This window comes from Micromesistius poutassou, assembly GCF_964030765.1.
Source record: "Micromesistius poutassou genome assembly, contig: SCAFFOLD_5113, whole genome shotgun sequence".
In the NCBI taxonomy this organism is placed as follows: domain Eukaryota; kingdom Metazoa; phylum Chordata; class Actinopteri; order Gadiformes; family Gadidae; genus Micromesistius; species Micromesistius poutassou.
Window position 1 is genome coordinate 1,426 of NW_028178735.1, and position 14,035 is coordinate 15,460.

At 46.3% G+C, this 14,035-nt stretch overlaps 1 protein-coding gene across 1 annotated transcript; it reads left to right on the forward strand.

Moving 5' to 3' along the window:
* Positions 1-3,566: 3,566 nt before the first annotated feature.
* Positions 3,567-13,834, forward strand: LOC311373449 (ras-related protein Rap-2a; the record flags this gene model as incomplete). Its single annotated transcript, XM_084490220.1, has 2 exons — positions 3,567-3,880; positions 13,361-13,834. 2 exons carry the CDS (start codon positions 3,567-3,569, stop codon positions 13,596-13,598), a joined length of 552 nt encoding a protein of 183 aa, XP_084346346.1. The 3' UTR covers positions 13,599-13,834.
* Between the last annotated feature and the right edge of the window lie 201 nt (positions 13,835-14,035).

Consider the following 14,035-nt stretch of genomic DNA (forward strand, 5'->3'; position numbering starts at 1 on the left):
GCTACTATCAAGTCTCAGACTTATATAATGCACACATATACCACCGTTTATTTGTCAAATAGAAGTATAGAAAATTGGCCATCCTTCTCACATTATGCAATTTAAGGTTCCTAGATGTCAAGTGTATATGGGGAGTGGTCGGCCTCGCTAATCATGGTCTGGTTGATTAGAGTTTAAAAGAACACAACGAAACACGCTTTATTACTCTTTAGTATGTATCCATTTTATGGCTTTGTTTTATTTTCTCTTGTGTGTGTTTTACCTTTGCTATTTATTTCCTCCACGATGTATTTGCCTGGTGACCGAAATTAGTTCCATTTAAAAAAAATAAACATCCCAAGAGGTTGTGTGCTAGGACTGAGTGTAGAACCTTAAAGAGCCAGTGAACCCAAAACCCCAAACCGTGTGGACGTGTGGAGCTATGTCTGTCTGTGCATGCGGTTTACTGCGGAGAGAAAGTTAAACTTCTCGGACACACATAGTGTAATGTGTGTAGATGGTGAAGCTCCGTCTGAGCAGCGATGTATTAAGTGTCTGCATCCTAGTGAGGGTGAGGCTTCCCAGACACTTGTAGTATATTGCTACGGTGTGCGGCGGATTAAATATACAACATCGCTCATTATAAAGTATAAAAGTATAGTATAAAAAAAAGTCTGCGTGAGTCGTAACCATGGGGATAACACGCCCCCCTCTTTCATAAAACTCTCAGCCCAAAACCTGTTTTATAAAATCTCCCTTGTGTTCGAATCCCATCTGAAACGGCTCACTGGCTCTCTAAACACATCATCATAAACAGATTTGGTTCTCGGTGGTTCGAAGGCAGTGCTCTTTACAGACTCCTTTCCACCTGTTTTTATTTGTCCTTCCAGTTGTGTTCTAAAGTGAATGTAAGTTATTACATGGACCTCCGCTGCAGGGGCCTCTAGGGCCCTCCAGGGGCCCTGTCCTGTTACGTTGGCCTGCGGGAAGCCGATTTGTTCAGGGATGCAATGTTAAAACAATGGCGAGAGAGAGGCTCATTCTAGGCGCTGCCTTGTCTAGCCTACACAGGACAACACACCTCGTATGAGCCAGGCCATAATTATATAGCTTTTATTATATATATGTATGAAAATTGTATTATATAGGTCACATTTTATAAAATAAAAATGAGAAAAAAAATGCATTATAACGTGGTATACTATAACTATAACTGCTACATTTGTTGGAAAGATACAATGTTGAAAACTGTATTTTTGTAGATGACCTATTTAGATTTGTTTTTTGGTTTCTTTACATCGAGTTTGATTTTCTCATTTAATGTCAAATTTAACCTGTACATTTTTTCAACTTATAGGTTTTGGTATATTAATTATTGTTTAATGAATCGTTTTGTCAGCGTATTATAGGCTTGCAAAGAAAAAAAAAACACATTTCATCAATATAATTGAAATCCACACACAACGTGTCCACAAATTGGTTTGCGCTTCGGTTGCTGTTTAAGAATTGCACTTTGTTCCTACAATTTGTTATTTTGTTTTTTTTCAAATTGCTAATTTGTTTTTAATGTTTTTATGTGTTTGGACAATTTTTACCTAATTTATTTCAACTGGATGTTCATTTTACTTTTAGGCAGATTGCTTGAATGTCATACAGCTAGATGTGCACGCGAGTCATTTCAGAGTTGAAATCACCCTTAAGTCATCCAAGAGGTATGGACACGACACACAGAATGTTTGCTCTTTTACAAACCAGATAGAAACATTATTTTCAAGCACTTTCTGAGCAGTTGGAGAACTGACTAGACAAGTTCTTCATGAACTCTGCCTTACCGCTGACCCGACACGTGTTGCGTTCATAGACTTGTTTTTTCTAGCATGGTAAAGTAAAATAAGAAACTTAACACACATATAGTCTGTAAAATCATCACAAGAGTATTCAGTTTGAGGACAAAATGGGGGTAAAATATACAAAAGAGACTCTTACTGATCTTGCTGGGCCGGGGAGGAAATGGCGAGAGATGGATTGTTCTGAAAGTCTGTAAACTCTTTTGGATGACGATGTTGTGCCAGTACCCCGTGGTTCCATCTGTCTTCTATAGACTGGGCCTTAGTATAATGTTTTACTTTTGAATTGGTTTATGTGACTCTTAAATATTTGTGTATAATTATGTTTTTATGTTTGTGAATAGTTTTGTTCAAGTAAATCAAAAACTGTGTAAAACCTAATCTTAAAAATTATAATAAAATTAAGTACTATGCTTTAAACCGTGTGTGTGTGTGTGTCTGTCTGTCTACTGTACTTCCATTATTGCACCACATGCAATGCACTTTTCCCCAGTGGTCATAATTCTGTTGTTTATTTTTAGACCCAGATTTATCTATTAAAGTGTAAGGTTTTGGGTTCACTGGCCCTTTAAACCAACCGCCCTGGGGTTGTTGCATAGCCTAAGAGCCTGGTGTAAAATGGCACCTCCATTTCAGCCATAAAATATACAAAGTGACCTCATCAGATAGGCTTATACCAATGGATTGATCTTCCTGTGTTCAGTAACACATCTTGTTGGATACCCTATGTCATTGTTATCGCCACCCCGTCCATGTTGAAAAGGCTAAGCGACTGTACACACAGCTCTCTAACGTTGGACAGCGGCTGGCTGCAGCGTTACCATAGTAACATCATCCGGTGCTCTTTGCTCCTCATGGAGACACATCCTCGAGCTGCCACGCTGATTGGATGAGCGTGCCTTGGATGTCACCGGGGCAAACCGAATGATAGCGAGTTTAACACATGAACGGAAATGACCGCGTCATCTTACTGGCTGCCTGTTTCTGACAGCCGCGCAATCCCGGGTGAGGTCTGAAGCGAGGGGATGCTGCCATTGGGCGACGGATGCATCTTTCTCCAGGAGGGGGAGGGCCCCAGATCTCCACCGCGGTACGGGAGCCGAGCGGGGAGCGGGTGGTTTACGCAGCAGCGCTGGGTCTCCGCCCGAGAGAGTAAGGCGGCGGGGGTTGTGTTGGTCAACGAAGACGGAGCCAAGACGTGCGAGAGATGGTGAAAAAGAAACAAAGAGACGCAAGTTTTTGCACTAAGCGTCGATTACGCACAGACTCGTTGACCTCCCGGCAGGCTGCTTGCAAGCTTCGATTTCGCTCCCGCAACCCATTCTAGGGTGAAACCGTTTTTTTTTTGGTTGCAATGTCTTCGATGGAGCAAGTTTGTTTTTTTACCCTGCACAGATGGGTGATTTGAAACACCCCCACGTTTCAATGATTCGGTGAATTCGTATTCCCTCCTATGCAAATCTGGAACATTGCATCTCTGGGATGCAGGCACGGTCGTCCCTGTCTGGTCTGCGTGTGGGGAAACCCTACAATGAAACCCGTCTCAGGGCACCGAGGCTTTGTGCTCTGCTGTAGCCCAGCAGCGGCCAGCCAAGATTGAATTATTGACACCCGTTCAACATGGGACACGAATGGTGAACCTGATTCGGCATCATCGTTTTATTAATGCGATTTCAATGTGGCGCGGAGATTGAGACCTTCCGAGCATCTCTTCATTAAACCCCCGACAGCCAGGGCGCGATGCGGGAGTATAAAGTAGTGGTCCTGGGCAGCGGTGGGGTCGGGAAATCCGCCCTCACGGTGCAGTTCGTCACCGGGACCTTCATCGAGAAGTACGACCCCACCATAGAGGACTTCTACCGCAAGGAGATCGAGGTGGACTCGTCGCCCTCGGTGCTGGAGATCCTGGACACCGCCGGGACGGAGCAGTTCGCCTCCATGCGGGACCTCTACATCAAGAACGGCCAGGGCTTCATCCTGGTGTACAGCCTCGTCAACCAGCAGAGCTTCCAGGACATCAAACCCATGAGGGACCAGATCATCCGAGTGAAACGGTCAGTAGTCGCACCATCATGGGGGAGGATGATGTCAAAGTTTACCATCGGGATATTGGTATGGTTCTTATAACATGCTGGCGTAAAGAGTCAGGCCAGGATAGGGTAAGGGCCGTGTCCTCAACTGTCTACACGGAGATGTGTTCTCCTTCTTCAAGGGTAGGCTTTTCCCAGTCCTCGTCCTATTTGGGCTTTAGAGTAGACCACAATCACACTTCTTTAAACACAACGACATAAACTGCGGTTACAGGATCTAAACCAGATCTAACATCCAATCAGTAACCAGCTTCCGACTACCTCGTATGATCTCCAATGCATCACAGGCTCCTACATCTCTGTAGTGCTATGCTAATTGACCAGACACCAATTGGCTCTGGACAGTCCGGATCAAAGAGCAGATCAAGGGGTCCAGCTCAAATCTACCACGGTGAAGCCCCTCTGATGGTGGCTGACATGACAGTGCCCTGGGTGAACTGCATGCTGTCTTATTAATGCTGCTGTGAGCTCCACATTGTTTAGATGGTTGCAACCTCTTGGAAGCCTGACCAGTGTGCTCATAGTAGCCAAGATTCAGTGCAACAGCCAGGGCAGCTCTGTGGCAACGGGGCTATGAAGGCACTGCTGCAGCATTCAGAGGCACTTCCCCCGGTTTGGGGAAATTATCTACGCTTCTGTTGGCCGAATGGTTTCTAGTAAAGCAGAAGAAATGAGGCCATGCTTTTGTAATTAACGAGAGCAAGCTGTCACCCAGCCGCCGATCACGGAGGGGTTGCATGGTGGTGTGTGATGCGCTCCGATGATCTAACGATGAGGTCACTACTGGGGGGGGGGGGGGGGCAGGCGGATACACACTGAGAGGTTAGCTAAGGGTGGGAGTAGGACTACCCCATTGTCCTCCTGTCCTATTATTGGAGTTCCCTCGCTGCAGGCGAATCCCCCCCCCCCCCCCCCCCAGACACAATAACAACCACAAACCGAGGACTATCTATCACAGCTGAGATTCTGTCGATGCTTTAATGTTGTAATACTAATACTGGAGTTTGTATTATGTAACACTGAGGGAGCAGCCATCCATTCATGCATGCATCCATCCATTCATTCATTCAGTCATTCATTCATTCATTCATTCATCCATCCTCGGTGTCAGGGATTGTGTCTGAGGGCTGACTGCACAGTCTGCTCCTCCAGAGATACCAGGCGGCTCTTTGAGGAAGCTCTCACTGCATTCAACAAACAAATCTTATGTTAGAGCTAATTATTAGACTACAAATGAGATCAGATCCTCATTGCTCAGCAAAGCGTCAATCGAAAAAACTGAATATTCATTGAGTTTGCGCCGTATTGGTTAAACGCTCTGTAACTATTGACGCATTCTAATTCCTCCTCGACAAAGACACATTTGAGCCATTCTCAAAGCCCCTTCTTATCCTCTGTCCCTCCTCCGAGCCGTTCCAGTGTGGCCGCCGTTGTTTGTGTGCTAATTGAATCCAGCGCTGCTGTCCGGCGTACAGCCTTCATAAACCCAGCCCATAAATCCACGGTATGGATGAAGGAATGAGGTCAACGGGTTTCCACCCTCCAATAGCCTGGGAGGAAGGACAGGGAGACGAGACTAGGTGCCTGACCTCTTCCTACTAAACTGTGAATGGAAATGGACTGCGTTTATACAGCGCTTTTCTAACCAGTGGACTCTTAAAGCGCTTTACAATGTTGCCTAACATTCACTCATTCATGCAAACATTCACACATGGACGGCGCGGCAGTCAGGGTTAGGTCGGTGCCTTGCTCAGGGACACCTGGACAGCTAGGAGGAGCCAGGAATTTAACTAGCAACCTTCCGATTAGTGTGTGTGTGTGTGTGTGTGTGTGTGTGTGTGTGTGTGTGTGTGTGTGTGTGTGTGTGTGTGTGTGTGTGTGTGTGTGTGTGTGTGTGTGTGTGTGTGTGTGTGTGTGTGTGTGTGTGTGTGTCACACGTCCCTGCATGCATTCTTCAGATGAATCGCTCCACGTTTACAGCACGTAATCATAATGAAAACCAAATCACGTATAACTGAAAAAAAACACCTAATAGATGGGACCGTTAGAAGCGGCAGAAAAAACAGCAGAACCCTGATTATGAAGCGTTGGGAACTGATGATCCAGAACTATGAGACCTGCTGGGTTGAATAATGTTTCAGAGCGGGCCACTGAAACAAACACAATTTTTGCCGCGCAATCATTGCAGATGTCAGCATTCCATCGCAGGCAGTCTTCGCCTGGTGGTTATTCCCCAAGTCATGGTAGATTTCCCACATGCGTAACGGCGAATGACTTTCATCAAAAATAGGATACTGGCTATAGTATACAATGCTGCATATGAGTAAAATACACTTAATAAAAGGCTGCATTAAAAGGCATGTTAATGCATAATAGGAGACTTAATTAAGCAAACTTAATTAGGTCTAAAATGCTACCTGATACAAAGCCATCGTTAGACTGCAAATAAACATGTCTACTTAGTTCTTAGTTCTTTTTATTCCAATTATGCAGCGGTTATGTCTTTAGGGGTCCTTTAGGATCTCTTAGGGCTGTTCCTTTTAGTCTCTTCCTCTTTTTATCACCCAGCTGGAAGGAGGCAGAGCAGAGATCCGCTTTTGAATGGATGAGCTGCCGCTTGTAATTTTGCAAGACGTGGTGTGCACACCAAAAACACAGTTTAGGTTCTGCTGATACGATGTGATATCATTTACTGGAGCTCTCCATCATTCGCCTTGTTACTGTTTCATAGGGTGGAGGAGCAGCACCTGTTGGGGTTTGTGGCTCCAGGACGAGGGGTTTGGGGGGTTGTGTGACTCCAGTAGTGGCCAGTCTTGGCTGGGAGTCGTCCTTTTTCCAGCACGTGACATAACGTGATTAATAGGTCAACGCCGGGTTTGCATTAATTCACGCATTGTGTGTGGAAGGTGTGACGAATTGTTATGAATTAGGTTGTCCCGGCTACACAACCATCGGAGCAACTGCATGTTTTTTTCTCGTTGGCCACAATTATGCTCACAGCCAGTGTTACTAATCCGGACAGCGTGTCCAATACTTGGGAGATAAAGGAATATTGTATCGTCCCACACCCAGCACTAGAGCTCTGTCGCATTGTCCTCCAGCCTCCCAGTACCCTGCAGCCACCACTGACCGGACACAACCATGCTTCCAATTTTCCCAGATGTCCGCGCCAAAATGAAGAATAACTAGCGCAACCCCTCGTACACGAGAGATAGCGGCTTTCACATGGTTAATAATAGATGAGCTATGTGAAAGATGCTTTCTCCTACTGTAAGCAGTAGACTCTCCTCTCTCTTACGCATCCTTGGGTGAAATAAGTGTGGTGAGTAGGTCGTAAGAATGATAACACGAGCTGGCAAGGAAAATAAACAAATGCATACTGCATGAACTTCTTTTCGAAGATTTCGTAACTTTCAGAAAGCTCCGTAAAATAATGCGAATACTGCGTGTGATTGGTCAGAAAACACAAGGCTGGTGTGATTTGTTTTGATTCATACCACAGCGTTTCTAAATGCTTCATCCCGATTGGCCAACAACATTCTATGGGTGTGTTTTTTAATAACAGGGAACTTCTGCATTTTAACCGTTCTGAATCAATACGCTACCCTAACCCTAACCTCTACCAACAAAACAGCCAAATACAACCTTCGACCAGATGAAAAAAAAGTAGTATACAATAGCGATAAATACAATAGCGATACATATGGAAGTAACTAATATCTCATACTGGTGGTAACTGTGGCATAAGCAGAATAAAACCACTCTGGGAGGTGTCGGAAAATAATGTACTTTGGCATCACCACCCCTGTCGTACATTATCTTCCGATAACGGGACACCATATCACAACCGGATATTTCCACCACTTCCCCTCCAGTATAAAATATTCAGCAAAGAACATCTTCGGTCTCGACCAGCCGGAGATAAGTCAACTTCTTTCTAAGTATGCTGCCCACTTCAGATCCCCAACTCCTCTACCCTACGGTGCCAACCTACCCCCCAACCTACCCCCCCCCCCCCCCCCACCACACACACACACACACACACACACACACACACACACACACACACACACACACACACACACACACACACACACACACACACACACACACACACACACACACACACACCTATCCACCACGGTGTTGCTGTCACATGGCTACACACGGCTCTGCCCTGGGTCCAGAAATGTCATTCGCATTGTGAACTCTGTCAGGTCCCATCAGCGTCTGCGCTCTAGAGTCCTAGACGGGCATTAGCTCCGAGGCCAAGGGTGTGCAGGATTAGCGACCTGTGCGCCCCGCGCCGGCACCTCATCATGACTACATGAGCAGTTGGAGCTGCGCAGGTGATGTGTTATGACAGCTACCTCGGCAAGATAGTAGCTGTTTCACATTAGGACGGTCGATCGATAGCACATGGAGAGGAATTTGTGAAATGTGTTGTCGAGAGAAGAAAGGAACTGTGTGCGCATTGGCATCGGTATAGTGTTCTGGTTAATATTATGAACATGTCTTTGTGTTATGAGTTATGGCAGTTTATGCAAAGGGGTTTAACACCGGTGCCATTGAAGACCGTACAGACTTTAACGGACCACATGTTGTTTATAAGATAGCAGTTCACCTGTAGTACAGGACCTTCTGATAAGGAACAGGTTAGAGTTAGTTAGGGTTAGCCTTACCCTAACTAACCCTAACCCTAACCGTATCATCCTCGCTTTAATTGACCACATGTTGTGTAGGAGATAGCAGTTCACCTGTACTGGACCTTCTTATAAGGAAATGGGTTAGGGTTACCCTAACCCTAACTAACCCTAACCTGATATTTATTTAGAGATTTTGATTTTTTAATGTGACCTTTTACTTAATAGTCATGTTAAATGGTTTTGTCTGTATATTATTTCACAAACCATAAATTACAAAGCATGTTGGTTGTCGATGAACTGCTTTCAAAATAGCTGGCGTTTCATTCCAGGCCCACGGGGCCCTCACAATTTCAAGATACGAATCAGTATTCCTTCAGTGTGTGTGCGTGTGTGTTAGTGTGTGTGCATACATGTCTTATATTTTCTTGTGATTTATTGAGTTACTCAAGCACTGCAATTACACAGGCCACACAGTGTGGTGGAGAACGACGTTCCACGTCTGTTTCATTACGAGCGCATGCACATGACCGCTTGTCCTGCTGTTACTGTCACCAGTGGAAGGCTGGGGTCGGCGGCCATAATGGAGAAAGTGGACATTCCTGTGAAACAGAACGTCAGTGATAAAATGACACACTACACTAAAGTCACTTTTAGTCGGTTGGTAAACGCAGTGGAGAGCAAGCTTTAAGATTAATCGAGGGGAAAAAACAAAGGAGAAGGAGCGAAAGCCAGCAGGGAATACGTTTTCATGTTTCACGTGAAGTTCCCATTAATGATGATGTGTTGTTAAAGAGTGATTTAGTTAAACGGTTGATTGCAAAGATATGGGCCCACCAATAATTGTTCTGCCTCAAATCAATTTTGCTTGACTGAATTCATGTCTCATTTGTTAACTTTTTTGTGCAGTATTTCTTCTTGTACTTGGCTTGCTGTCGTTTATGAAAAATAAATGTTTAGTAAGTGGGTTTGACATTCACTCAATTCCTATTTACCCACCCATGTTTTTTAATCTAGAAAATTCATAAACCAGAATATACAGTCAATAGGAAGGCAATCCCAAAAACAAGTTAATTGTGTATTGACAACACAATAGCGTGTGTGCGACCAGCCGTTGTGTTAAACCATGACCTTGAAGTTTGAATCCCAACGAGCAGAACAGTCTTGTCGCAATGCCCTCGTGGTTCTGCACTCGACCCGTTTGACTGTTCTGCTCAAACAACCCCGATCTCTGCTTCTGTCCTCTTTGTACTCAGAGGGAGCTTGTATGTCCTTCTCTGGATCGGCCAAATGGGCTCACCTGAGTCATAGAGCAGCAGCAGCCTCTTCTCACAGACCGCCCCTACGGCAGGAACCGATAGAAACCATTTATCTCTCCTCCTGAAGGCTCCAGAGGCAATATGCGGACCATTCCAGGTTGACAGATTGCCAAGTCCTGCCAGATGTCCAACATCCTTCGTGCGTTGAGCCGATTCATTCCTTAAACGCACTGAAAGAGTTATGGAAATAATGATAATAATACCATCATATTTCCACATATCCAGTCTTGTAAAGTTTGTATATGTCAGAGAGTTTATCACGTTATACGAAGACGATGTTAAGATGTTAATTTATAATAAAATAATCGGAGGTTTGATGCCTATTGCACTGGCAATATGATGTTATAATAATAATAATATACAATAACAACAATAAAAACCGTAATATTGCATCAATATATTGCCCTGTGGCTATTTGGGGTGGTTGACTCTCAAATACAGAAGATACCTTGGACTGGACATCCCTGGAGCAGCAGATGGTCCAGAGACTCTCGTGTAACCACCAAGACCTTCTCTGCACCCCACACACCCCACACCACCTCACGCACCTCACCCCACCCCACCCCACACATCCCACCTCACACACCACTCACCACACCCTACACCCCACCCCACCTCACACACAACCCACACCCCACTCACCCCACTCTGGCCTCAGCGAGGCCTTCATCAGTTGACATAGCATGCATTATAGATTAGCTGTGTCTGGCCGAGCTGAGATGGGTGTTTGAACTGAGCGTGCTCCAGTGCACGCATACCGCATACCGCATACCCCAGACAGCGCTAGCTTAGCGCCTCATTGTGCCGGGGCCCCCCCCGCTCTGCCGCGGCCACGCCCACACAGGCCTGAGCTGGCAGTCTGGCGGCTGAGGCCGGAGGTCTGAGGCTGGGCTACGCAGCAGCGCGGCCCCCCCACCGGGGCGGGGCGCACCGTGTGTTCGGTGTGATAGTCCACACCCTCGGCGTCCTTGCAGCACATCTGTCGTTGTTTTTCTTTCCCCCCCTCCTGTACCTAGCATGTGCGGCTCCCTGCTTGGCCCCACAGGGCCCTCCCGCTGCCCCCACCTCCTGGGACCACAGGGTCCCCTTCCTCTGATTAAAGTTATTTATAGAGCCGCTCGTTTGGTGCCAGATGACAATTTCTCCTCCTTCCTGCTTTTCGGGTTTTAGTTTTTTCTGCGTGAGTTGGATTCCCGTTGTGTTTGTGTAGTCGTTATGCTGACTCAACCCATTGCTGTTATATTATTTATATATTATGAACAGAACGCATGAGGAACGGGGGGGGAGAGGCTATGGTGGGAGTAATGGGAGTGGTGGGAGGGAGGGTGGGTGCCCCATAGACACGGCTTTGGGGACGTGTTTATCTCCCTGTGTGATTTGTATCGTGACTCCAGGGGCGATGGGCTCGACTTGCCGTCCTTTTGGGAGAGATACGCCCAGGAGTGGACCACCATGGCTTCACACCACGACCCCCCGCGGCCTTTAATAAACAGCCCTGGCTAAATTTAGAAAAGACCAGACTTTCAAATGCGAAAACCATAATTATGGGCTTCCCATCGAAATACGGGAATGTAGTAAAAGGTCCAAGTTGCCTCGCAGCTCACGCTGAGGAAATGCGGTCTGGATAGTTCTCAGCAGAACTTGTGGCTTTTGACGTATGCCTATTTAAGGTCGGGAATGCAGTGACTGGGCTGTAGGTGAAGCAACGTCCAAACACAGGAGCACAGCGAACCGTTTAGTTAAACCATCGGTCGTCTGTACACTTCCATAGGCCGAGACGCAGGTCCGTTAAGCAGTGGTTAAGACATCACTATAGGCTCTCTGCGGATCTTTAATTCATGAGTAAATCAACGTAGGTCCAACATGCCCATGCAAGTTTGATGAGGGGCTGTGCAAAATGTAGCCTTACCAGATATTACACTCATCCCTACTGAGTGTACTCTGTAGAGATGAGCAATGCTATGTCGTTGTTGTTGTTGTATTTGTATTTGAGTTTCACTCAACCGCAAGTGTTGTGAATGGATAGGTTAAATGTTCAGCACATCTACTGTTATCCTGTATCTTTGTTGTATACGGGGAATGGGTTAACCTGGCAATTATAAATGCTTTGCACTTGGTTCTATAAACATCCTTACTGTACCGACAGCGATATATTGTTGTTTCTTTCTTCAGACAAATGTACTTATGTACTTATTGTATTGTAAGTCGCTTTGGATAAAAGCAACAACACTACTCCATGTAGTACACTCACTTGACGCTTAAACTCGAGAGAAATGTGACATGTCTGTCTTCCCCCAAACTTTCTTCTCTTCTCTTTCTCAAACAAGTGAATAATTGAGCAGCATGAATATTTGACGCCGCGCCGACAGGCCATCAGAAGCTCTAACGAGACAGATAGGTGTCTGACCCGGATCTATTGATCACTCTGCTCCCAGACAACAGCGCTCCGACACACGCCGTCGGACTCACGTCGGACACGTCAAACCACGACAGCCCAGCCGCGAGGACCCGTCGGGTGCTTTTTGATCAGGCAACATGTCTAGACGGCCTGCCAGTGGAAACTCAGAGCGTTAAAATACACAGGCTGTCAGCGTGTCACTCCTGGAGACCCTTAGCAAGGCTATATATAACACCACACACACACGCACAGACACACACACACACACACACACACACACACACACACACACACACACACACACACACACACACACACACACACACACACACACACACACACACACACACACACACACACACAGATGCACAAACAGCAAGTATACAGTATATTCAACTAGTTTGTGTATAATAGTAATGAACTGCCTGGAGATTTAAGCAAAAGAAATTACAAGTTCAAAGGATTCCGACCACATCCTGTCCTTGGTGGGAGGGGCCGCAGTGGATTGCTCACTTCCTGTCTCCCACTGGGTCATGTCCCAGACGGGTGCGTCGTGCTGATATTTCGGGCGAGTAGATGGGCCAGAGTGATTCCACTGTGGCCCTGGCTGGTCTGAGTGGTTGCGTTCACACTCACAAGTTCTCACCTGAAACCCTTTCAGTATTCTCATTCTGTAGTACGGTGGTCCTGAAGGGCAAAACACAACAGCAAATCAGAAAACACAACAGCATTAGACAGACTCAAACTAATGCTCCTAATTCTGTTGTGTTCTGTGATTTTCTGTTGTGCATTCTGATTGCGCCCCTTGCCCACATATACAGACACGCAAACTCTACCATACCCGAGTGCATAAACTCCACTATTTACTATCTTTTTAAGTTTTTGAACTGACCACAGAACCGTCTCCCTGGGTCGTTTATTTGTTTATAGTTTCGTGGACCCCTTTGATTAACTGTACAGTAAAAGAAGCAGCTGTAGCCTGTTTGGCTCATTTCTAGCTGTAGTCCCCCGTCGTACTCCTGTGTGTCATGGTGTCGTCCCATTCCTCCCTGCTCACCCTGGTTCTGGTCCCGTGTGTCCGCAGGTACGAGAAGGTGCCGGTGATCCTGGTGGGGAACAAGGTGGACCTGGAGAGCGAGCGGGAGGTGTCGGCCAGCGAGGGCCAGGCGCTGGCCGAGGAGTGGGGCTGTCCCTTCATGGAGACGTCGGCCAAGAGCAAGACCATGGTGGACGAGCTGTTCGCCGAGATCGTCCGGCAGATGGACTACGCCGCCCAGCCCGACAAGGACGACCCCTGCTGCTCCTCCTGCAATATACAATAGCCCCGCCTTCCCGCCCCCTCTCGCCCATCAACACACAGAGATGGACGCACACACAAACACACACACACACACACACACACACACACATACACACACACACTCGTGCACAAACACTTGCATACTTGAGTGCGTGAACTCGGAGAAGCTGACTGAACTCTGAACGACCAAAAACAGACACACTAACTCACGGTTGAACACTCTGGGTCTGAACTCTTTGGTGCATACAAATAAGTGATTATTAATATGAATAATATGAATCATTATGATGATGATGATGATGATGATAATAATAGTAACGATGACATGTCAATAATGAATAGATTGTGAATGAGTTTGTTGGGAGAGAAAATGCTAGAAGAAAAAAAAAGAGTAAAACGTACACACGCCTTATGTTGCTCTGAGTGAGTATTTTTTGTTGGGGCGGGGGGGGGGGGGGG